The sequence below is a fragment of the Anopheles merus genome, chromosome 2R, assembly GCF_017562075.2.
Source record: "Anopheles merus strain MAF chromosome 2R, AmerM5.1, whole genome shotgun sequence".
Lineage (NCBI taxonomy): Eukaryota > Metazoa > Arthropoda > Insecta > Diptera > Culicidae > Anopheles > Anopheles merus.
The window spans coordinates 17,481,529-17,505,968 of NC_054082.1; the positions used below are offsets into that span (position 1 = coordinate 17,481,529).

The 24,440-nt window shown below is 48.8% G+C and overlaps 1 protein-coding gene across 6 annotated transcripts in view; it reads left to right on the top strand.

The window, feature by feature from the left end:
• LOC121587803 (protein catecholamines up-like) overlaps window positions 1-24,440 on the top strand; it is an 85,192-nt gene that overhangs the window by 17,852 nt on the left and 42,900 nt on the right. For all 6 annotated transcript variants that reach the window (XM_041904964.1, XM_041904972.1, XM_041904967.1 and 3 more), the window contains one exon: window positions 23-412. In XM_041904964.1, coding sequence (XP_041760898.1) covers window positions 265-412 — 148 coding nt within the window. In that variant the 5' untranslated portion in view covers window positions 23-264. The remainder of the gene's footprint in view (window positions 1-22; window positions 413-24,440) is intronic.

The window sequence follows — 24,440 nt, forward strand, 5'->3', positions numbered from 1 at the left end:
TTCTCTTCCCGCTGTCTTACAGGTTTCGTTTCATGCCGGTTCGAGTACAGGTGTGAGGCAAAATCTTCCGGAAGATCCGGCCCGGATTACGTGCGCCACGAGGTGACATTTTGGAAGGTATACACTTCGCACCGTGTGTGGCTATGCTAATAGTGAACAGTGTGGAAAGTTGTTGAACAAAAAGCCAAGCAAAACAGGGTTTGCGACGCGACGATATCATCCACCCAGCAGCCGAGCGACACACTCGGCACATAATACGGAATTATGTTAAACTGTACCGATCTCGCCTGCGTCCTGCACCATCACCATTTCTACGCCCATCTGCATCATCTGAAGCACCATCTGCAGGATGACCACGATCATCACCACGGGCATCACGGGCACGAGAGTCACGACCATCACCATGAAGCAGGTAGGTTGCCCATTTGCTTTTCAGCCGTTTGATGCTGCTGCTCGGACGGGAGGGTTGGTAGTGATGTCCGCGCGAAACGGTCACGTTCGCGACGTTATAATCGTAAACTACACTCCTGCAGGGGCGTCTGGAGGGGCTGCTGAACACTGAAAACCAGTTCACGAGCGGTGTCCACCACGGGGAAAGGTTAAAAGGTTCTGTTCTGAGAATGTGAGCGGTTGGAATTCGTAATTTTTTGGGTTTTTTTTTGTTGCCGATGGAGCACACATTTGCATCCAACTTTCTTGAGATGTCTGCATAAATGCCAGAACATCTGGAATAAGCTATTTTAAGCTTCGCCGACCAGTTGGAAATGGTTCTAATAACATTAACATTCCAAGCTCGAGAACAGCTCCCCAGGTAAAGACGGTTGAGTAAAATTATTATCAAATAGTATTTTTATCACGGTCTCATGGTACAGTCGTCAACTCGTACGACTTAACAACATGCCCGTCATGGGTTCAAGCCCCAAATAGACCGTGCCGCCATACGTAGGACTGACTATCCTGCTATGGGGGGAAATCAATAAGTCACTGAAAGCCAACCCCACAAGTGTGTTGGCAGGCCTTGACCGGCATCGGTTGTTGAGCCAAAGAAGAAGAAGAAGTATTTTTATATGTAAATCTACTACCAACCTACCCACATCATTTCAAAGCAACCGCGGAGACGGCTTGGTGGCAGCGACCGCAATATTTTACGACGCACTTGTCCTAGTTTTAGCGCTGCGCTCGTACAATGTCACTCGATGTACCTCGAAGGGGGTAGGATTTTTATGCTTGCTTAAGTGCTGAAGCCCATGCAGGTCATGCCTCTTTTTTGAGCCAAGTCAAGATTGTTGCTTATGTAAGACTTATGGGTTGTCATTGTTAAGCTGTGACTGGCACTGAGTTATGCTTACCCCTGGTGTAATGTTAACACCCCTCAAAAAAACATAAACAAAGAAAAAAAAAACGTATGTGGGCTGATACTTGCAGCAAATTCATTCTTTTAAGCAGTGCTTTACATTTCCATTCCTCTCCACTCACCCGGTCTATGTAGGACTGTCTCTTTTTTTTCGCAAGATAAAATGAAAGCCCTATTATCGATTTAATTTCGCTATCATTATAGCACCTCTGGACTGAGTTTACAGATGAGACAGACAGAACAAAAAAGATGTCAGGTGTTTGAAATGAGCTCAATTTGTGTAATGGTACCTGTAACTGTTAATTTACTTTTAAGTAGGCCCTAATGGACATTACACTTTCTAGCTCATCAATGAACAGCTTTTTAAACTGACGCTCGTTAAGATTTTTATGTACAATTACGACCCAATGACCAATTGTAGGTAGAACGGGAACTGCTACAGAGCAATCTAAGGCTTCTTCCTTTTATTTTGCTCTACTCTTACTACAAGCAACTCTATTGCTATCTAAATGCAATTGCCATTAGAGTTAGAATGCTATGTTTCCTAATCGACATACCTTAAGGGGACGCGTTTGCAACCGCTGAGGTGGAAAATAATGATCAATGGCAAGATCGCTCCTACAGGTTGTTTAAGCCCTAGAGGAGCTATTTGCACGATGGTGCGACTGGTTGGACGTTCTCGATGCAGCTCGGTGTGCAGTTTTACAATCCCACCATTGGCACTATCTTCCGATGGCATCGCGGAAAGATTCTGAAGGAGAGTTGGAATGAATAGAACATTAGGAAATAGATCGATAAAGTGAAGGAGATTGATAAATCAAGTAATTGCAAATTGCAAACAATAAGTATGCTGGAGTCCATTTGCCACGTACAAGGGCTTTGCCTCTCTTTACCGTGAAGCACCTGTCACTTATCGTGCCTACCAATCCAGACAACTCTCGGTTTCATTTCTCAACACTTGTGGCGAAGCTGCTCTTCAAACGACGGCAAGATATACCTGAAGGATCTTTTTAACAGGCTGCTGTAGTTTGCGTGGCATGCTTTGTTTTACTGCCAACTTATCTTACGCAACCTGAACCGGTTCTTGGTCTGCCCGGGCACGGGAAGGGTTGCAGTAGCCTTTGACCGGTACGTGTCCTCCTATGTTGCCAAAATAAATGCGTCCCTGTTGGGCTGTTTGGTGCAGGCAGCAAAACCTGTCCCGGGTGTGGCGGGATTGCACAGCCAAGCGCATTGTGTATACGTGATCTGTGTGCAAAATCGCAGCAGCAGCAGCAGCACGGGTGTCCGGCGATGCGGAACGAAATAAGGTTAATGACTAGCTGGCCAGCACTCGGTGACCCAGATGAACTCGTTTGTCGTTTCGAGCGATGCGTTTGCGCGATCCCCTAGGGCAATGAATCAGTTCGATTCAATAAGAAAGAGGGCGAAGAAGGCGCGATAGCATTGGGAGAGATTAAGCAATTGAAGCTGTCGCTAGAAGCGAAATAAAATCCGCCATCAGTTTGGATTGCAATGCCAACTGAGATTATCGATCGAGCCTATCGGCTTAGAATTGGCCGACACTCGCCAATCCTCAACAATTCTTTGCAATTTCGTGTGTTTATGTTTTGCATCACTCTCGCCATGCACCGATCGTTGGATGCGATCATTTGCGATCATTCCAAATTGCTGTTTGCCAAAACCACTCGGGCGCCCCAGTTACGGAACCCAAACGGCGCATGGCCTTCGTGGGGTTTTGGGTTTCCGATCGCGGCGAGCCACCAATTCTGACCAACTTTGCGATCGCCGCGATTTGGATTAGTTCCGCCGAACGCCGCTATGTGGATCGGTGGTTGCGCAAATCCAGCAAGCAATCCGGTTTGCAACGGTGTCGAGCGCGTCGAGGTGTGCAATATCTCGCTCGTTGGAATGGGAGGGTTTTTGTTTTTGGTGAGAAGCGGAAGTGACTCCATCCAGTACGGGGGAAACTCGTGCAGTTAGAATGACATTTTTTCTGCCAAGTTTCTGTGGTTTGCTTCCGTGAACGAAATGCAGACACGGCCGCAGAAGTTCGGAAAGCCGATACGCCGGATGCGAGATCGATTTAGTTCCGTGCACCACGTTAGACCGTTCTCTAATCATCAAGACGCTTGCATGACCTTGTGTAGTAGTCGTGAAGTAAGAAATAGTAAAAATGGTAAATGCATCAGGTTTTTGCTTAGAGAGTCGTCCCACACATGTTTTTATCAGAAGAATAAATGTTTTGTATAGCTTTCCTAAACAACTTGCTTAGAGCATCAAAAGTGGCGCCCAAAGAAGCTGCACTGTACACGCAGTGAACTTGCTAGCTAGGCCTTCTGCGACCTTGGTAAGTTCATCAGTTGGCAAACAAAACGTGGCAATGAAAAGTCTCCCGTGTAGGTTTTAATATCCGACACCCTCTGTACACTATGCTCTAACGTACACATTTGTGAACGTATACATACACACACTCATACAGCCACTCCTAAGCACAATCATGTTTACATTGGGTCTTGGCTGGCACGATGGTTTCTCATCTTTATCTCATCTCTCTGACTTGACTGACTGTGCTAATAGGCAGGTCCAGCGTTGATATGGTGTGCTTGTACGTGAAACTGACCAACGCGCGCTGATCGCGATAGCGACGCGCCCGATAAACTTGGGTGACTTTGGCCATCAGTGCGCGCCCTACACAGGTTCAAGGAAATGAGGGAAGTTATTCAGACGTCAGACGTCCGTATCTTACACCCTAGTTAGATATTAGAGACCCGGCAGGTCGCGCGGGTGCACTTCCGATTAGGCCCGGTCCCAGACACGGAGCTGCAAAAGTAATTAAACGAAGCGTAACATCCAATTATGGGATGGACCCGGGGCGTGCCTTAGCAATGTTGAGGTGCAAGGAACTGGTTGCTGAATAGGCTCTGGACCGCCTCGGGCAATTTTACTGGAATCAATATTAGTAGCGGTTTCATACAGACATATGTTGGTCATATTGAAGGTTAATTGGTGATGGAAACCTGCCAAGATTTGAAGAATTTTCACAGTTCCCCAATGCTACACAGGCACCAAACGATGACATCCTTAAAGGGATGTCGATTTATTTAGCCAAGGTCTTTCAGTTTGGTTTGGCTTTCGATTTTTGGAAAAATCTCGTTAAGCGCAACAGGAAAGACACGTTTTGTGGTCCCCCCCCCCCAGGTTCGCGCCCAGCAATTGGTGAAATTGTAGCCCGCCTGTGGTAGAGCGGTTGCGTCATCGTTTGTCTGAACTGAAGGCAACCAAAACAAAAAATCCAAGTTATCAGGTCAGGTCACTTGGTTTCTGGACAACCAGTTTTCAGTGCCTCAATACGCCTCTTTTGTATTTTGCCGACACCAATTTGGTCAGTTTTTTTTATGTGTCTGTGTGTGTTTTTTGCTGTAGTAAAGCATAGCCAGGAATCTTGGTTTTCTCGGAATGGTTAAGGAAGGAAGGTTCAGGTCCTGCAGAGAGATCTCCATGTAAAATTCCATACAAGGTTTGTAGGGTAGTAAGAGTAGGCTTTTTTTGTTCTTTCTTTACTTCCAATGCACTTGCGCTCACTGAGACCAATGTGAACCACCAGCCCCGGACGACCTCGGTGACACACGGCTATTCGGCTGTTCGATTTTTGGTCGAGCCTTTTTGTGCTGCTCCCTGACATTTGACACGGCGCTTACGAAATGCAATTAATGTGTAAGGTTGCTTCACTTTACCACTGGATGCATTGCGCCTGCTCAGCTCTAGCTGCTGATTAGTGGGCAAAAATGGCTATTTTCGTTATTATTCGACTTACTTCCACACATCCCGAGGTGGACCTTGCGAAAGATTCGTAACCGAATGCACACACCTGTTTTACCCGCACCAGCATGCGTTTGGACAACGGACTATCTCTGCCGTGCAATACGTTTTGACCGCAGCGCTGGAGAACACAGGGCACGCACTTCGACAGTGCCCGGACGGAACTGGATGTCCTTCAGTCACACGTTCACAACGTGAGCGGAGAGAGAACCCCCGCGGGGAGGACAGACACAAAATGGCGGTCCGGTCGTTCAAGATCAAACCGGCGTTGAACGGAGCAGATCGGTTAACCTCTGCCACCCCCCCCCCCCCCCCCCCCATTTGCGAAGTGCGTAGTCCTGTCGCGTCAAAGCGTTTAACGCGCGATGTGTCACGAGACCTGTGCACCTCCGCGGGCCTGTGAATGTTGCGTCGTGCCGTTCACGACGCCACGCCAACGGGTCTCCGGTTCGGCAGTACGCGGCACACCATACAAATACACGCTCCGCGCCTCGCAGGTGTGTCAGGCTGCGGTCGTGTAGGTCAAACGTCAGTTTCTCACTGGCTGTAAACTGTTGCGCTTGCCGTTGCGCCGTGCCCTTCGTTACGGCGCACCGACAAACGCTTGCCGCATCATCCCTGCTGCTCGGCGGCACATCCTAGGGGACAACTGGCGAAGGTGTGAAGGTTTGATGTGGCTGGAATGGTACGGGTTGGGGAGGACTTAAGCGCAAGCAACAGTGGCTGAACCCGTTGCGCGGACGGAAGTTTGGACCCCATGATCGGCTGTGTTCTAGAAGCGCGAAAGGTCACGCTGGGGTGCACTGGCGCACAGCCAGCACACACGGCTGATGTGGGAGCAAAGCAACACCGCAAACACACACCCAAGCCAGGATCTGCGTACGGTGGCTCTCGTCGGTATCGCGAGTCGAGACGTTCGGTCTCGACCGGACAGCGTCCGGCCTGCCCTCAGTATTCTTGCAACCGGAGCGCACGGAGGACGCTCGCGTTTTGCGTGCGTGTAGAACAGTTTCGAACGAAATCGCGAACCCGTCCGCGTGTGTAACGTTCGTGCACTGCACGGTACGGCACTGGACCACCGACGCAGGGCAGCTGAGTGAACTGTGTGAACTTTAGTGTTCAAGTGTGTTTGTGTATCGGACGGAAGTAAAATCGGCATATTGGCCAGCTAGCGTACGGCTCTACTAGCGTGCATGCCCTTAGCCGTAAAAGGGGGTGCTGGTGGTCAGCTAGCCCGCCCAGGGGGTGGTGAATGTTGCCCGAGCTTATCAATCAAACGGAAGCTTTCGTAACCTTGACGGAGATGGAACGAAGGCAGCACGCCCGGGGCAGACCGAGAGAGAGAGAGAGAAAGAGAAGAAAACGAAAACGCTCGAACGGGGCGTGAGGCAGCGTGGGAGCTTCAGTCGATTAACAAGCCATTAAGCAGGGACGGGGCTGCAGTGCGATTTAAATCGATAAAAACCGAACCCCATGAATCGCGCCCGTCGTGTAGTGCTTTCTTCCGGCTTGAGGGCCGTGCCGTGATGTAAAATAAATAAATGTTCACGATTAATCAAAACGCTGCACACACAATGCAAGAGGCAATCGCGCATACAATCGCTTAAAAGGGGCAGAAAGTGTACACGTCCAAGTCGGAGCAAGTAGTTTGCGGGTGCAAGAGATCGACGGGAGTGAGTGCATTTTTTTTATTTGGTTTCTGTAACGAGGAAGCCACCTTGAAGTTCCTGTGTATGCTTGCACTCGCGTGTCTCACAAGCCTTTCAGAATGCTGAAGCCCACAGTGGGCTGCATAAGAGCTAGGATCGTTAAAGGTTGTCTCGGTGGCCTTCGTATAATGTTCGCCCGCGGTACCCATCTGCCCCGGCAGGATCGTCCGGCTCGGCTCGTATGCTGTGCTGTTCCTCCCCGGAGCCTGGAGGCCATACAACGGTCGGCAAGGGATCGGTCGAACGTTCTCGGGAATGCATTTTATAGCTTCATTAAATTGCTTCGCGGCTTCTACTCCCGGACGCAGCCGAGTAACCTTCGGCTCTGTGTTGATGCGTGCCCAGGATCGAATCAAGATCAGGAACGCTCACCAGAACTGCGGCGTAAATAAGGTGAAGGACTGGTATTGGGACTTGCCTTACGCAGCAAAAACAGAAACCCATTAGCGCTACATTGCGTTGTTTATTGGGTGCGCTATTTGTTAATTATGAAGAACGAAGTGTCCTAAATGCCGGTTAGGTCAGCTGGTTCGTTGATCATTTGTTGAACAAAATGGTTGGGCGAACCTTCACCGTTGCCGCCGCATTCTGCGAGTGAAAACGAGTATTTTATGTGATGTACCTTGAACGGTTGCTGCCACCGGGTTGCTGCAAGGCGTTCTGGAACATTTTTGAGCAATGTACAAAAAAGTGGACCAAAACATATCACTACCACGCGGTGCTTTAGCACTTGATTAATCGTAATCGTTCCGGTTACCTTCAGTGACGCTCACTTGAATCAAGTTTTCGTGCCTAGCTCACTGTGTACCTCACCAGGCTAGACAATAATCGGTGCACCTGCTTTCCTTTTCTGCTGCCATAATTTCAACAACCGATTCTTGCCTTCTGACATAATTTAATTGAACTAGTTGGCTTTTGCAACGCAGATAGGGACAGGCGAGGGTGGAGCTTTTCGTCCGTTCCAAAACTTCGCACACCACACGCGCTGTGTTGTACAATCAGACATTCCCTTTATGGAGCATTGGGAAAGCTTGAGCAGGGAATTTCGAATGCAATAAGCATGCGCACAAATGATATGGATGCATGGTGCAGTTTTGGCTGCAGCACGCCATATCGATGCACAACGCCAAACACATTCTCACCAAAACAAGCCTTGCGCTTGGGCGTTTATGTTATTTCCAGCCACTGCGAGAAGAAAGTATCCGATTGCCAAAAAATATGCAAATCCTGTTGAACATCATTAACTCGTTCTTGGTCCTTCACGGGGATGCTGAGTTCTGGATTAAAGCGAGAGAAAAAAAACCGGTTTCGCGATTGCATAAATTGCGTCGAAATTGTGACTTTCAGTTAGAATTCGGTTGAGGCTTTGTTTTGCTTCGTTTGCACGCCAAAGCAGTTTGAAAGTGTCCAACACTAATTGGCCGTCGGGCAAGCAAGGCGCTTTGTACGGTGGCGCCATCAACCGGTCGCTAGTGCAAGCGTGACCGATCGCTAGTGCGGGTGGTTTTTTTTTTCTCGCTAGCGTGACTTACCGGGCAATCACGAACCGGAGAGCGTCAATTTTTCCTCAGTCACGTCGATTCGGAAGAGCTCAGCCACCTGCCTCGCTCTCTTCCTCACTCTCTCTTCTTCCACAACGTTTTCTCTATCTCTATCTTTCTAATGCCGGGATGCCTTTCTCGCCAACTTTCCATCCCTTGCCGTGTCGTGGGCGAATTCATTATCTGCTAATTATGCGGGTTTTGCGAATGGCGGTGGGGGATGATGGGCTGAAGAGGCGGATCGGGGGAGTGGAGGTGCCATGTGTGTATCGTGTATCATTTTAGACGAAGTGTTATTGTTTATTATTTATCTACCTGTCGTTTTGGGGTTGGCTTTATGGTTGTCTCGTACACGAGCGCGGCGACATCATCTCCGGTTCGTTTGCAATGGCATTTACGTTGACACTCGCGGTAGTGCCAGTGTGCACACGTGTGCGTGTGTGTGAGAGAGTGTTTGCGAGGGTGGAGTGGGGATGATCGTTATTACTCGTCAGCATATACGGTGGATGGATCAGCAGCCCGTCTGTTCTGGCGATTGCGCGGTCGTTGTTCTACAAGATCGCTTCTCATAGCGGCTCGACGATCGTGTGGCGCTGCTACTAAGCAGCATATACAGCCTCCTGTGTGTACCTCAACAGAGAGTTGCTCTCTCTCTCTCTCTCTCTCTCTCTCTCTCTCTCTCTCTCTCTCTCTCTCTCTCTGTGATCGTATCTGTTTTCATAAGCGATTTGTTGATCGCGCCGCCGTTCGAGGTTGATACAGTGCCTGCCTGTAAAAACGGAAAGCTTCCGCTGCGCCAAGAGTGAACTACTAGTGCTGCGCAGCGTGTGCAGCGGGCTTGGAAAGGGAGTTCCGTGCGACCGGTAGAGATCATCGGCGCTACGTCCGAAGGCTTGGGGAGGGGGAGGTGGGACGGTGTGAGAGGTAGCAAAACCCCGCCGGCAAACCGCGAGACGCCGGAGCGCGGAGGGCCGACGGAGGCCGACGCAGCGCACGCACACACAACACTGTACCGGAGCGTCATCGTCGTCTCGGTTTCGGACAGGCTCGGGATTATCAGTTGACGCAGACCGTACAGATACGGTAACGCGAACGGTGCGCGCCTCGGTGAACTTGCAGCAGTGCCAAGCGCACAATCCAGTAGGTAGCGCCGAGCTTGCGGAGTTTGTTGGTTTGGGGTTTTTGGTGTGGGCGATCGTCGGAAGGTGCTCAGGGTGGCGCGTACTACGGCAAGTACACGGCAAGCGTGATCTGCTTAGATCTTCGACATGGATATTTTTCCATTCCTGGGAACACGTGGTAAAGGTGCTGTGTGTCCTGATAGGATCTTGTGTAGACTAGTAACTTGAAGTTACAAAGCAAGGAGCGTAAAAGAATATTGGTATCGTGAATGTATCAAATTGTGAAGCCGTAATTCGTACCGTGCGCTGAGGCCAATCCAAGGTGTGACAGTGTGAAAACATTCCCTCAAGCAGCCGTACGTACAAGGTGTCGCATTGTGATAACGCGCTTCCCATGTTTACCGTTGCCTCTGTTTATTCGCGCAGCATCCAGGGCCTGGCGGGAGCTTTTGCGCGAATCTCACGTGATGTACAGTGAGATGTAGTGTGGTAAAATTTCACCGCTTCCCCGGTACGATGCGCAGCGTAATGATACGTGACGAACTGCGTTCCCGTTTTAAGCGTTTGGTCTGGCAGTGTGTTCTTAAATTGTGTATTTGGCGAGCGGAATATAATTTTCAACCGAAATGAATCCTCCGAACAGACGGAGAATAGCTAGGTGTAAGCAAAAAAAAAACAAAGGTGTTGTTTCATCCGAATTAAGCACCATGACGCTACCATGTCTGCGAACGTCAGACAATGTTTGGGAAATTTCGATTTACCCCCGAGCCACAAGACGCACAATCAGCCTCTGAAGGGCACACTGCGCTTGATGGGGCGCGCGCTCCGGCGACTCAAAATGCAGTTTAAACCGGCCTGGCCGACCTGTTCCGCTCATATCCTGCAACGTCATCGTCGAGCGAAATGCGCTGCAGCCAAACTGTAGGATATTGTTTTGGGCTAGAAAACAGCGAGTGCCTTCGATCAAGCCAGTACTTTGTCGGCACTCGATGTAGAAGAAATTTGCTGTGTTATAGGCAAGCCGTACATAACAACAAGTCCAAACGTAACCCTGAAGTGGATGGAATGACAGCTAGACTGTTCCTACTGTGTTAGGAGTAAGTTCACACAGAATACCTGGGAGCCAAGAACGTTGTGTAGCGTCGTCGCGGGTACGTCTGTGGTGTGAGTCAAAAAGGTGCTAAAAGCTCCGGTGCTGATGTTTGCCCAACTGCCGATTAGAATTTCAACTAAAAATGGTGTCACAATTGAGGGGAGATGACGCGGCTTTGGATTTGAATTCCAAGAGCATCTCATCCCGTGGCCGTGAAGTGCTAATAGTAGTTGATGAATGCACATACATGTGGCTAACACCACAGTGTCAGTGGTTTTTTGTTGATTGTTTGAAAAGCGTAAACATTTGTGTGTTGTGATCGGTGGTAGAAATATGCGTATTTGAAAAGAATGTTGTTTGTTTTTTTTTGTGGGCGAGAGAATTAAAACGAACGCCAGATCATAATTGCACGGTTTACTTTTTTGTAGCAACTTAATGTTTGATTAACCTTATCTGATTATGGTTCAAATTAGTGACAACCATGTTAAGAATGTTCTTCATTTCTTCCTTTGTTTGACGTAACTGACACTAGTCATGCCGGTCTTGTAAAGGGCATACCGGGGGACATTCCACTTGGGTATCGAAGCTAATACGTTCTTCAAAGGAACCGGCGCGTTAGATCATTAGACCACCCGGCAGGTCCATTGGGAGGACGTTATTAGGTGGTGCTACTTCTATATCTTAAAAAAGGCCTAATGACATATTTTTCACCAAGACATCAACTGTCTTCCCTGCAGCCATGTAAAAACAGTCTTAAAAGTTTTATCAGGCTTTATCTGCAACTCGGAACCATCATTTTGTGTGATGCTTTCTTGAATATTCCAACAACGGCAGTACAACGCCACTTACATTTGCTCAAGCCTTAAAACGATGCCTATTTATACGTTTCACTTTTTAACGTTTTGTGTGGTTGTTCCTTAACTTACGTTTGGCAGTCCGTGTGGGGGGGGGGGGGGGTGTGTGCGTTAGGCCAGCTGTGAAAACACGAAAAACTCGTTTCTTCACTCTCACTGGCTGCCGGGGACGGTTCGGAGTTTAGCGATGGTAGTAGCACACACAACCGCACACAAACTCGTGCCCGAAGCAAAAGCGTGCACCGGCCATGAAAATGTATAAAGCTTTACGAAAGCTTAAGCAGCAATTAAAATGTGTCCAAATTTAATAGAGCATGCGGTGGTCAGTGCGATGTGCGCACTGGTAGTAGTGTCTGCACGCGTCCCTAAGCGTCGCTTGCATCTTTGCCCATCTTTGCCCGGGACACGGTTTCTTGCTGTAGGAGAGTGTGAAAGTGACAACGAGATTCAACCCCTATCGGCCAACCGTTACCATGTGCTGGGATCGTAAAACGTGTACTGTGGCTCCTCCTGATACACTTACACCTCCGATGGCGGCAAACGAGAGAAATTTCCGTCACGGTGTAGAGGAGGAACCGCAGTAGACCCGACCGTGCGGTATGTTAAAGTTTGGGCTTTTATTGACAGTTTCATAGAGCAGCGGCTTTGCTTGCTACGGCGTGAGGGTGTTACGTTGGTGGATCCAAAGTTTTCCCAAAAGACACTACGCCGACCGGCTGCCAAAAAGGAAAACGTGCGAAACAGACCCCCGCAAGACAAGTGAATGAAGAGCGATCGGTAGCGGACGTGCGTGTGTGTGTGTGTTCGGAAAATCGGCAGCGGTTCACGCGTTCAAGCTGGATTACTTTGGATACAGTGTCATCAATGATCTGCCCACCACCAGCCATCAGCCCGCGGTGGCATCGAGCACAGGTAAGCGTCGTCGTCGTCGTCGTCTTCGTCCCAACTGACACGGGTTCTAATCGAGCTCCAATTAGCAAAGGGGAGGTCGGTCGGTGAGGGTTTGTTAGCTTTCGCAAGCCTCTTGCACTTGCCTTCTACTCAAGCTGTGTGCGTGTGTCTGTGTGTCGATGTAGAAAGAACTGGTGCAGTGGCGGAGTAAAACGAAACAAAAACCAGTGCGTCTCCGGTCAGGGTCAGAGATACAGGCAGAGGCAGGCAGCAACAGCAGCAGCAGCTAACCAATGCGCTGCTAGGTACTTTTTTGCGCAATTAATAAGCTCACTTACACAGTCGCCACAAAGAAGGGGGTGGTAGCGGAGGATCTGTGCCCTAACCGGAGAACCACACCGGAGGAAGGCGCAAGCGACACTCGAGGAAGGTGGGCACGATCTTGCCCGCGAGAACGAGGAAATACCTTTTTTTTCGAGTCCACCTCTTACGCACCCGTCATTAGCGCCGGCGGTTTATTGTGTAGAGCGGGTCGCTATTGCCACCATGCTGCTCTACCCTACCACCTTCGGCATCTTGTGTGCGAGATGCCCATAAGATGCGAAGTTCTGGCGACTCGCCGACTCGACTAACGTGCGCCGCGCGACCCTACTCGTGCTTTCGAACGCGTGTATAGACGGTAAAGATCGGGTCAGTTCTGTTTGGATCATTGCCAATACCGTAACCTTCACCTCGGTCGAAGCGAACCCCTTCTGGGCAGTCGTCGTACAGTAGAGTTTTCGCACTTTGTCGGGCTCGTAAAGATCTCACTAACCACGTCCCGTACACTTGCCGCGGTATGTGTACACGGCGGAACCCTTTAACGAGGAGGTGATACTTGTGACTGATAGGCTGATAACATTATATGTGTGTGTCACTGTTTAGCATTCTTTATCTATAGCACGAGGGCACTGGTGGATTGTACGTGACGGCATCACATGTTCGCCGAGACATTGCGTTTGATGTGCCGGTAATAAAATGATTTAATTTGGAGTAGCTTATCAAGCATGACTCAGCAGCCGGAATGTGTGCCAAAATGTGTTACCATTTCTCTCCTTTTCTATGATTCATGAATGAGCAATAGCTTTGCCTTTATTCACAGTGAGATGATCACGAGTAGAAAGTAAATCTTCGTGTCTTAATGCGCTTTCTGAACTGGATTAATCTGTCCATAAAAGGACGAAAATTAAATTACTACGTTACTACTTCATCATCATCATACCGCACTGGCAGTGTGCCCACATTTGCATACAAATATGTCGCGCTCCTCTTCCGGTGTGTATGGGATTACATCATGAAGGCGAAGGAATTTCCCTTCGTGCACCAAATCTGGCCGACGGACGATCGGTGACAATAAGCGCTACGAAACGGGCCTGCTACTACACAAATATAGCAATGATTGCGTATTCGCGAATACCTTGCAGAAGATATCAAACGGTTGGGAGAGTGTTGAAGCGATTCAAGCTTGCCCTGCTGTTCGGATTGTGTTGTCCACATACCCGCCAACATCATTTGGAAGAGAAGAACAGAAGCGAAAAACGACGCCGGACGTCAGCGAACGAGCGATCGCGTCTCTTGGTACAAATTTACTTGTCTCCCCGTTTAGGGAATGTAAATTATAATGTTTTCTTTATTGTTATTTCATTGCTTATGGCGAATGGTAATTTGTTTGCGATGGGACAACAATCGCTTTGCACTGGCAACGGATAATCACTGTGCGGTGTTCGATGCCATCGTGCCGAGCGTTAGAGTCGCAGCCTCGTGGTCGTTTAGGCGTTACTGTTTCGCTTGCAGCGGTGTCATGTCTGGTGGAACGGTTGAGGGAAAACGTACACACACACATACACAGAGATCGTTTCCTGCAAGCAAAATAATGGAAGCAATTTTCACTTGATGATAGAAAAAAAGCAAGTGTCAGCGACGGAGGGCCTCTGGGTTCCCGAATGTGGCCTGTGCATACACAAAAAAATTGTTGTGTGTGTGTCAAAGGGGACGTGATCGGGAATAGAAGATTGGTGGCAACGTGGCCGCTTCGGGGGATAAGATAAATGGTGCACGATACAAAATTCACGTGGTGTAGAACGTTCGATGCGCCCGCCGTATTTTCCAAACACCACGTTTTCAGTGCTTAGAAACAACCTGCGGGAGAGTGTGTGATGGGGAGGAAATTGCGACAGTCACGGAAACGGATGTTTTCCGCGCACGTGGAACGCAGCCATTAATGTAGCCACGAGTGTAGCCACCACCCTCATCGGAGCCTTTTTTTTATTATCTCTAGCTAGCGATTTTCCCCGCGGGCGTTCGAGCCACCCGAGATGGGGTGCAATTTAATTGCTCTCCGTTAATGAGTTTTCACTCTCGGATTTGGCCAGCATTCCATTCAACACGAGCGGGAAGGAAGAGAGTGAAGAGAAAAATGAATGAGAGCGAGGAGTGTGGGATCAGGGCAAACGGGGAGAATCGTTTCGCTTTATTTATTTTCACAATGAAGCTAAATGATGTACGGCGGTGGGAACGGTAGCAGTACGTTTGCGTACAGTATCGCGTGAATTTTTAACGAAAGACTGCAACGACAGTGGAGGGCGCGAAACTTTGTTTCGATTTTGTGCAAAAATGATTTAATTTTATATCGATACAAATTTATTCGATCAGTCAATCAATCATGAAGAGGTTATTACAACTTTTAAAATAATCCAGTAGCAAAAGCCCAGTAAACGCATTGTAGATGCATTCGTCTTTGTTCTTCGATCAACCGAGGCTCTTCATCCGAATCGACTGTGAAACATCGTGCTAACCATGAAATATGTATGGTTTCACGATACGGTACATGCGAGGCGAGTGTCAATAACGCGTGTCTACCAAACCCTTCCCGAAGCGCGACACTGGAAGCCCAAGCTATTTACGCGGGGTCCAAAATGGGCACCAAACAATCACTTTCAGAACGGAGCAGCGGTGCTAATAAAAATCGTGACCCGAATATTAAACCAGCTGGGGTGACCTCCAAATTTATGCCCGTAACGTGCTGCTGCTGTTGCTGCCGAACCCGTTCTGTGTGTGTATGCGCTCATGGATGGCACGAGACACCCATTCTACCGGAACGAGCCATGTGTGCGATGTTTCGGTTTGACAATCCTTTTCCGTTGCGATGATGACGCCCGGAGGAATGACACACGATAGGTGGTCGATTTTAATTGCACCGATCGGCCGATATCATAACCCGCACGGGGAAACCTTCCTGGCAAGTACGGGAGGGTGTCCTTGACAGCCGATCCTCACCCGGTGAGAGACTGCAGGAACAAAAACCCTCCATCGAACGTGCACAATGCAGCCCAAAACCAAACGTGCAATAATTAGAGAATATTAATTGCGTGTATTCGCTGTGAACCTTCGCGTCATACCGGCATCACAATGTTCCTGCTCGTGTTCGTTCGTGGCCGTTCTGCTGGTTTGATAGGTAAATGATTGTTGCACTTAAAGCTTCCGCGTTGATCATGGTAGACGATGCTGGCAGCAACTTATCAGCTGACATCAAGTGCCTGACTGAGCTTTAGTAAAACGAAACAAAACCACTCAAAATACTAGCGCTGGACGTTGATCCACCGGCAATCGAAATCGGACCAAAAGCCACACAATTACTCTACAATGTGGCAGAGCCGCCAATCGCGGCTTGATTTATGGGAAGCATAGAATATGCGTCGGTCTATCGGTTCGCACCGCCAGCAATATCAACAATCGCACCGGTGGGAAGGCGATGACGGTTCAGAATCCGCACGCGATCGTGTGCGCGTATCCTTGAAAAGCGCGGGACGCTTTCGGCCATGAACCGAGCGCCGAACGGTGGAGGGAACGAACATGCGAACGAAAAGAAACGAACCTGAATCCTGCCCGTGCCTACTCGTTACTGGCAGGGGGGAAATAGTTAGCCCACTGCCATAATGGGGCGCTCTCGAGCCTTGCCTGTTGAGGCTCGAGTTGCGGCAAGCGGGGACTGGCACAGATCGTTCAAAATGCAGGAAGAACGGTGCTTCTTCCTTCGCGTATGTTCGGCGCCCGAAGTTCCTTGTGCGGGGTGGTGCTCGGGTTTACCGCCATCATTCCATGCCATTGGGGTAAAAAGCCGGTTTCGATGCATTTCCGCACCGCCAACCCGGCCCGGTCTGGCCGGGACATGTCCTGCGGGGGTTTCACAGGACGCTGCCACCGACCTCCACCTGCACCATCGAAAATGGGTAGGCACAGCGTCTGTCAGCGTTCGGGGCATCGCAGCGGCAGCACGAAACCTCCGTTAATGACAGACCTCCGCACCGAATAATGCGTTCGATGAACTCAATCTCGCGTGGTACTGCGACTGTGCAAGGGAACTGCGCTTGCGTTGAAACGGTGTAAAGCGTGTTTTTTTTTGTGCCACAGACGTGCCGGTTTTGAAGCAAAAAAAAGGAGACGAACAAACGCTTTGCCCGAAACTGTACGATGCATAATTATTCTGAGGTAGCGACAGAACACATCACGTGATGTTGTGCGCCGTTGGGGTGGGAAACGGTTGTAACTGCAGGAGTGAGGCAAAAATGCTCAACAAATAAGTGAAGGCAACATCAGTCAACGTGACTTGACTGACAACTGGGCACAACGGGCTGCTGTTGTTGCAAGCTGCAGGGAGAAGAGAGCGCATTCTGAGCGCGGGTGACATTTAAGAAATGTTTGCGAGAAAAAGCAAACAGGGTCTTTGAAGAAAAGAATGTAGACACTTTCACTTTCCTTCCGTTCCGGTGTAACTGGGTGCGCTTGGTATTGCGATACTTTCGTTTAGAATTTTTATTCCCGAGACAAAGACTATCATTCGCGAATGAGCCGCCGTACAGCTAACTGTTTCGCGTGAACGCAATTAGCAAAACTGTCGCCTGTCGGGCGCTCGCTGTCACCAGGCAAACCCTCAGGGATTGCAAATGTCAAATCGGAACGCGGGTATCGTGCCCGCTAGATCGGAATCACGTTCGCAGCGTGGTGCCTTATCTGTCATCGTCAGAAGTCCATTTCGGTAGGGCCGGTGCGGCACATATTGCGCTATGCGCAATTAATAAGACGCCGAAGGTGGTTATGATCATTTGTCATCTCACGTGTGCCCGATGCGCTATCACCAGCGTCCGCTAAGAATTTGCAATGCAAACTTCGCACACTGGGGGAGGGTTGAAGCGGTTCTGTTTTCTTTTAGACTGATCCGATAGGATCATACGCAGAAGTGGTGGCACTTGTAACGTGATGTGCTGTTTAAGTTGCGTGGTATTTAATACCTGCCGGTGACATTATTATCTACCCCGCGGGTTGCGCAAATGACGCGGGAGGACTTCTGCTAGCAACTCTATACTAGCGTGCTAGAGTTGTATTTGAATAGCTGTTGTTTACGACTTTGAATATTATTTGTGACCATGCGTTTGAAGCATGTAGATTAGTGAAGATTGTAAGCAGTACAGGCTTCGCTCTGCACACCAAAACTTTGTCAATTTTTTGTTTCCATTTAAATGCGACGCTTCAGAATGATAATTAGTCAACAGTTTTGTTAAAAAAAACCCAAAACTCGACTGTAACGTTTCACACTGTCCTAACGAAGAGAAAAAAAAATCATCAATCCATCTCACGGGCTCATATAATTGAGCGATTGGGAAACCCTGCCACTGATCGGACACCCGTCCGTTTTGTGCTGTGAGCGGTGCGCATTTCCGCTGACCTTTCGGCTTTGCCTAATTTGGGATGTTTCGATCGAAGGCCCAAATGATGATGCTGATGTTTGTCTCTTTTGCCTGTGGTTCATCCAGCGGGGCACAAACGCGGCCTGTGCGAAAAGATGTCAAGGCTCCCGGCGGCGATGTGTGTGCGATGCTTTTTGGGCGCTGATTTCAATCAATTAAGTAACCGATTGAAAAGGAAGATGAACATTTTATTGTACGATTTGTAGTGTAGAATTTGTAGAAGCTCGCCTGGGCAGCTTTGTAGCGCTGCGCAGCCGTTGAAGTAGCACCTTTGCTGCTGCCCGGTGGTACGGCAAAGGTACGACAGCTGTTAACTGGTCATCGTCTCGCCTTGCACTGCATATACGTAAGCTATTAAATTCGCAAAAAAAACATCCCTCGTTCACACAAACTCTAACGTGCGAGGAGCTTACAGGCTTCTTGTCTTGAGATCGCTCAGCGAACGGACAGTGTTTGGTGTTGGGCACTTCTAATTAAAGCCCTCCCGGTCGGGCCCAGCCGCTCGGATTCGGTGCAGCATAAACGGTACCGACGATTACGGTCAGTTTACGGCGATGTGTGCAGTTTCCGTTTAAGTACGTGCAGGGCAGGTTACAGAAGTCGTTGACTTGCGACACGATTGCCATGATCGGTGCAACCTGGTACTAAAGTAATGGGTGGGGAGGCTGGAAATGTGAATCGGCTGTGGTGTGTGTGTGTTTTTTTCAAACAGCGGTTTCAGTTATCACAAACTTAACGCTTAACGCAACCAGAGGAGACAGAAGGAACTAGCCCCGGGTCAGTGTTCGGTTAGGTCAGTGCTGCCTTTATTGGAAAATTCTTGTCACACAGTGCGCAGTATAAATATGGGACATTACATGGACAATGCTTGTATCGCTGTATGGTTTCGCGTTAATGCAGCTAACAGTGAGTTGATGTGGTAATGCTGCTTAGCATATTCCGACTGTGAATATTATGTCATACCGTTCCATAACGTCCTATGCTAATTGGATTAACCTCCTGCTTATAAATGTTCTTTGGGGCTAGTGAAAACTTGCCTCCAAAGCAAACCGAAACCACAGACGAGCCTCTTTCTACGTGCACGAAGTACCACTACGCATAAGAAGTAAAGCGGTTAACTTGCGCAATCGGGTTCAAAGGCCTTCACGGAGGGCCTCACTGTCAAGGGTGGCTAAAGTAATTAACTAATGGAGTAAAAGTACAACCCACGCACCCACCCAAATGAGGTCACTGGAGTAGTAGGCGTGCAGGTGTTTTCTGTGTGACAGCTGTTTTTGCTGCAAGGCTGTCCGTCGGGACGGCGCTGCCCGAAGTAAACAGAAATATGACGAGCAAAATTACAGCAAAATTACCACAAATAGCACGTTCTGATTTTCTGAACAGATTTGTAAGCAAATTGAAGCTTTTTTTAATGATCATTTTAAATTCATTATTACTAAGCACGTATGCTAAGTACTCTCTAGCTCGTGAGTTGTTGAACTCAATTGGCGCAAAACACGAGCCAACAACCTGATGCATACACCGTTGCGCAAAGGGTTTAGTGTAGTAACGGATCACCCTAGTGCGCAAGTTTGTGCAAAACGGTATGCAAATTTTGGAAACGCCCCTCCACCCTGGAAACTCCTTGCTGCCGAGAGTGACAATAACAAATTAAAGCACTGTTGCAGTTTGTTGACTCGCCGCCGTTGTGCCGGGTTGCATTTGTCGGCAAACCATTTCCGTCACCGACCGGCCGCACACCGCCACTATCGGCCGTTATGGAAATGAGCGCATGAGGCAGGCGATCTCGCACTGATCTGGGCACGTTGAAATCTCGTGATACGTTAGCGTGCTTGGAGGCTTTCGTTTGTTTCTAGCCGGGTGGTTCGGTCAATCGGTGATTGCAGCCTGACAATGCACCGACGGCACCACTATCAGGGCACGGATGAATTAAATCACCACCGGCAAAGACACTTCCGTTTTGCACACTGACGTGCGTGCGTGCGTGCGTCCGCAAAGTGGCTAATGAACTGTTGATAGACAATTTCCGCCATTGCTAATAAGAACACTGCAACTATTGCAGCGGACCAAATGGTGACGTCAGCGGAGCGGGTAATGAAAGGGTGACCGGGGGTCGGTGCGTAAGTTGCGCTAAGGGTCGAAATGAATCGATCGTAGCTTGCTTACCTTGAGGTCAGCAGGTGTAGAAGTATAGCAGCGCTGTGACGAACCTCTCACCAAGGCTCGTACTAACGACGCGGGATACACGCTTCTTTGATATAGGCTCGCTGGTCTCCCCCCTAAGTACCTAACGGCGTATCCTTCCAGCCTTTCACTTTCGTGCCGCTCGATCGAGCAATCGACTGGCAAGACGCAGGAGTAAGTGATCCGCTCCCGCAGGAAGATGGGAACGTTGCGAGCGTTGTTGCTGCATCTTGCCCTGGGACCAGTTCTGGGTGATATGATACGCAGGTTGGCTCTTTTTTGTGTTTTCCCCTGTTGCTAGGCCACGCTAGCTAGAGCATTGGTGGTTACTGGAGCAGGGAAGAAATCAGGTTTTCGATCAAGTTTGATGCCTTAGGAAAGGCCCAAACGCGGAGGCTGCCTGTTTCTTTGTGCTTCGCATGGTACAACATTGGTACAACAGGTTTGGATTGCTGCTTTGAAGATTGCTGCAAGTCAGGCTGTGTAAATGCGGGCAGTTTTGGTGCGTATGGCACATGGGGAGCATTGAAGGAGCGGAACAAGTATTCGCTAGCATCAAAGCAGGGTAGTTGATCTCATACCGATGATTGGGAAATTCCCATCCACGAGCTTGGGAGAAACCAAAAATAGCTTGCAGAGAGGTTGGGAGGTTTCCAAGCATTGGAAATAAACGATTGTGTCTTTGGATTTAAAAGCAAGCTTAAATATTCAGGAAGTTTTCCGTTACCACCTTCCTTTTCTTGTATTTGGAGTATCGTCCTACGCGGACATGTCGGCCTTTTTATAGGCTTTTAAGACTTATTCAGTACTGCGCAGCCGGATTGTCAGTCTTTGCTACGGCGGTCGGTCTTATTCTAGGTTTGAACTCCTGACGGGCATGTTATTGAGTCATACGACTTGACGACTGTACCACGAGACTATCCGTGTAATCTGTAATCATCCTTCTTTTTTGAATAAAACATTCGACTTAAAACAAGATCATCCCATAAACCACATCCAAACAAAGTATGTTTTTTTGTTGTGTCATATTAACAGTTCAATTGCGTGATGACTCGGCACGGCGTGAGCTTAATTAATGCAATCTATTATTACTCGCTCTGGTTAGACGTCCACCCGGTGCCACCACTTGGTGTGTGCGACATCATTGAGATGCAATTCCAGATTAACTCACCTGCAGCGGGCTAGCGTTAAATGAGTCATTATCCAGCTGGAAGTACGTACGTCATGGCACGGTTCAGTTCTCGGTGGAACCGTTCCAATGGGTGCTAGCACGAGCAAAAGCCACCTACCGACCTCTCTGTCTGGGCATTAGAAGCTACCAGACTACTAGCAGTAGCAGCAGCAGCAACAGCAGCAGCGACAGCGGCGGTTGCCCGGGCTACCATGATGCCGTAAGCGGTCATGCATTATGCAACCATCATTGCTGATCGACTCCGTGCCTGACCTCGATTAATCTTGAATCGAGAATCTAGTCAGGACCGCACGGGATCTCGCCAACAGTTCGGGACACAGCTGGTTCACGGGCACCATGCATACCGATCGGTATCGATCGTGTCGGTGGCTATGCTACTGGCACGCCACTCTAGCATTGCTAGACACCTGCTGCTGTTGTTGTTGGCCAGGGTCTGGAGTGGCAAGTTTTAAGCGCTGCGGTTGGCTGTTTATTAGATGCTTACCGTGCTGCTGTCCGTGCTGTGTATGTGGGTTAGGAATCTGGGCTGAATGGTGCGAGCGCGAATGTGTAGTTTATTGGAACGTATTTTTAGCACCAGGAAGCACTCCCAAGATCACAGACCCAGTTATACAGCGTAGGTTGGTTGCGTCTGTTGGGTGGCGTGTGTTTTTACGCTCGTTTCATGAGGTCAAGACACTGCCATCTCCCAAAAGGCTTTAGGCCAGGCACATTTGGCCGACATTGACATTAAGAAGAAGAAACTAAAACCTTCACTTTATGCGCGATCGAAGCAGCGGGGAACTTGTGAATGAAGCTGCTGGCTTCAAGGCTGCAAAGACTCATCTCTAGAAGCGGTCGGGTACCGTGCGAGTGGGTGTTTGGGTGCATGTATCCTTGGACTTGTGGCTTTCGGAGCCCCAAAAATGGATGGTGTCAGTTTTTATGTCCAGTTTCAGCTACCCGTTCGCGCGATGCTGTTTGGTTTGCGCACGGTTGTGTTCGGCTGGAACGGGGCATATAATTTCATCGATCGCGGTTCAATGACGCTGTGACGGGCGTTCTAGCGTCTAGGGTCAATTAAGAGTGAAACTGCGCATCCGTCAGTAGTGCGCGGCTCGTCTGCGGTCTATTAGAAAGTGTAATTTCGAAGATGTTCTTTCTCCTTGAGCAGACCTTCAAAGTAACAGCGCACTGAGCGTTCAATAATCGAAAGTGTTTTTAATGTTAAAAGACTAAACGTGCTTTTTTTCGTTTTCTCCTCACCTCTTCTTTCAGGTAAGTGGACACAAAAGGAGACATACATCATATGGATTCTAAGAGCAGCACAGCATTTGGCAATGACCGTTTATGTTGGCCCCAAAAATGTGACACCGAGAAAACTGGGACACGCTGGCAATTGATATTCCGGCGCCGATCGCCGGAATGGTCGTACATGGTCGTATCAAGCCGGTTCGGTGACGTTTGCATTGGAGTCGACGCTGAGGATACGCTGCGTTACTGAATACGCAATGGTCTGGTATGGTAACCGAATGTTTTGTCTGAAATTGCATGAATAATGATTGAATGTTACGGCCTGTTAAACGTATTCCGCGAAAAGTCTATGATCCCTGATCAGTGGATCAGTCTATTCGTATGACTACAGTTTTCTGGCCAATTTAAATAATCTCCCTAGCAACGGATGAGGGAGTGCTAGAAGTCGTCGTCCCACTTAAGGTTTTATGAATATTTTATTTAGAAAAAAATACAAAAAACCTTCACTCTTGAGCTCTTGAAGGCAAAGAATAAACAGCACAGCGAAGTGTGGTGGGCAAAGTCTAACCAAACAACACACGCGGGAAAGTGAAGATGAAACTGATCAGACAGATCAGGTTTTGATCGATGAGTTTCTGCTGCTGAAGAATGGAGTGATCGTTTGCCGTTTCTGCCTGTGCTGCCGTCCCGCAAGAGGGAAGGTGAATGAACGAGCTGGTTGAATAATTTATTTGTTATGAATATGTTGTTTTGAGGCGGAAGGGAATAACTTGCTAGAAGGAAAAAAACAGGCTCATTAGGAAAAAGCTCTCTTCGTGGCAACATGAGTCAAAGTACGTCTTATTCCAGAAGTCTTAATCTGTACACAGTTCGATGTGTGTGTGTGCGTGGTACCATTCAAGGTCAACCCTGTGCGACGTAGAACCATTTCACAACACGGTGCAATCCGACCAAAGGGTAAATCGAACAACACCTCTGCTTTACTTCCACTATCAAGCTAAATTTTGTGGAGTCAAAATGTCATCGGGCGCCGACGGTGGCACGCAGTGTCCAGCGCTTCATGTCCATCACTTTCCCAGCATCAGCTTTTGGGGTGCGATCGTACCAGCGCAACCAGTCATCACACACTGACTTCTCACGCTCCGTGCCGAGAGTCAACTCAATAGCGTCAAATAGCGCTGATTGCCATAACAGTGAGCACGGGGTGACCGCAGCCGGCACGGGGTTTGGTTGCGCCATTTTAATTGAAACAAATTCAATTGATCTATGCAACCCGCGGTGGCGTTTGGGGTCTTAAACGGCGCTCCCCGTGCTTCTACCCCGTGTGTGGTGGTCGGCCCCGTTGGTTGGTCGCTGACTGTTGTGTTCCCAATCAAAGCAAATCATTAATAATGCCATTATCTGTCGGCAAGGTTAGTGAACGGGTCTCGGTACGGTTGGCCGGAGACATGTACAGGAAGAAGAAACGTCTGGACGTTTGGAATACGTCGTTTCGGAGCTAGAGACAGGTAGTAGTACTGTGTTTGTCATCCAGTCCCGATCTTGAAAAGCTGATCGAATTCACCTTTGGCCACCTTGTAATTACTATTTTATATGCCATAAAAACGATAAAGAAGATTTACAAAGATAGGAAATGCCGCACAAAGCAACGTTAAAGCTTTTA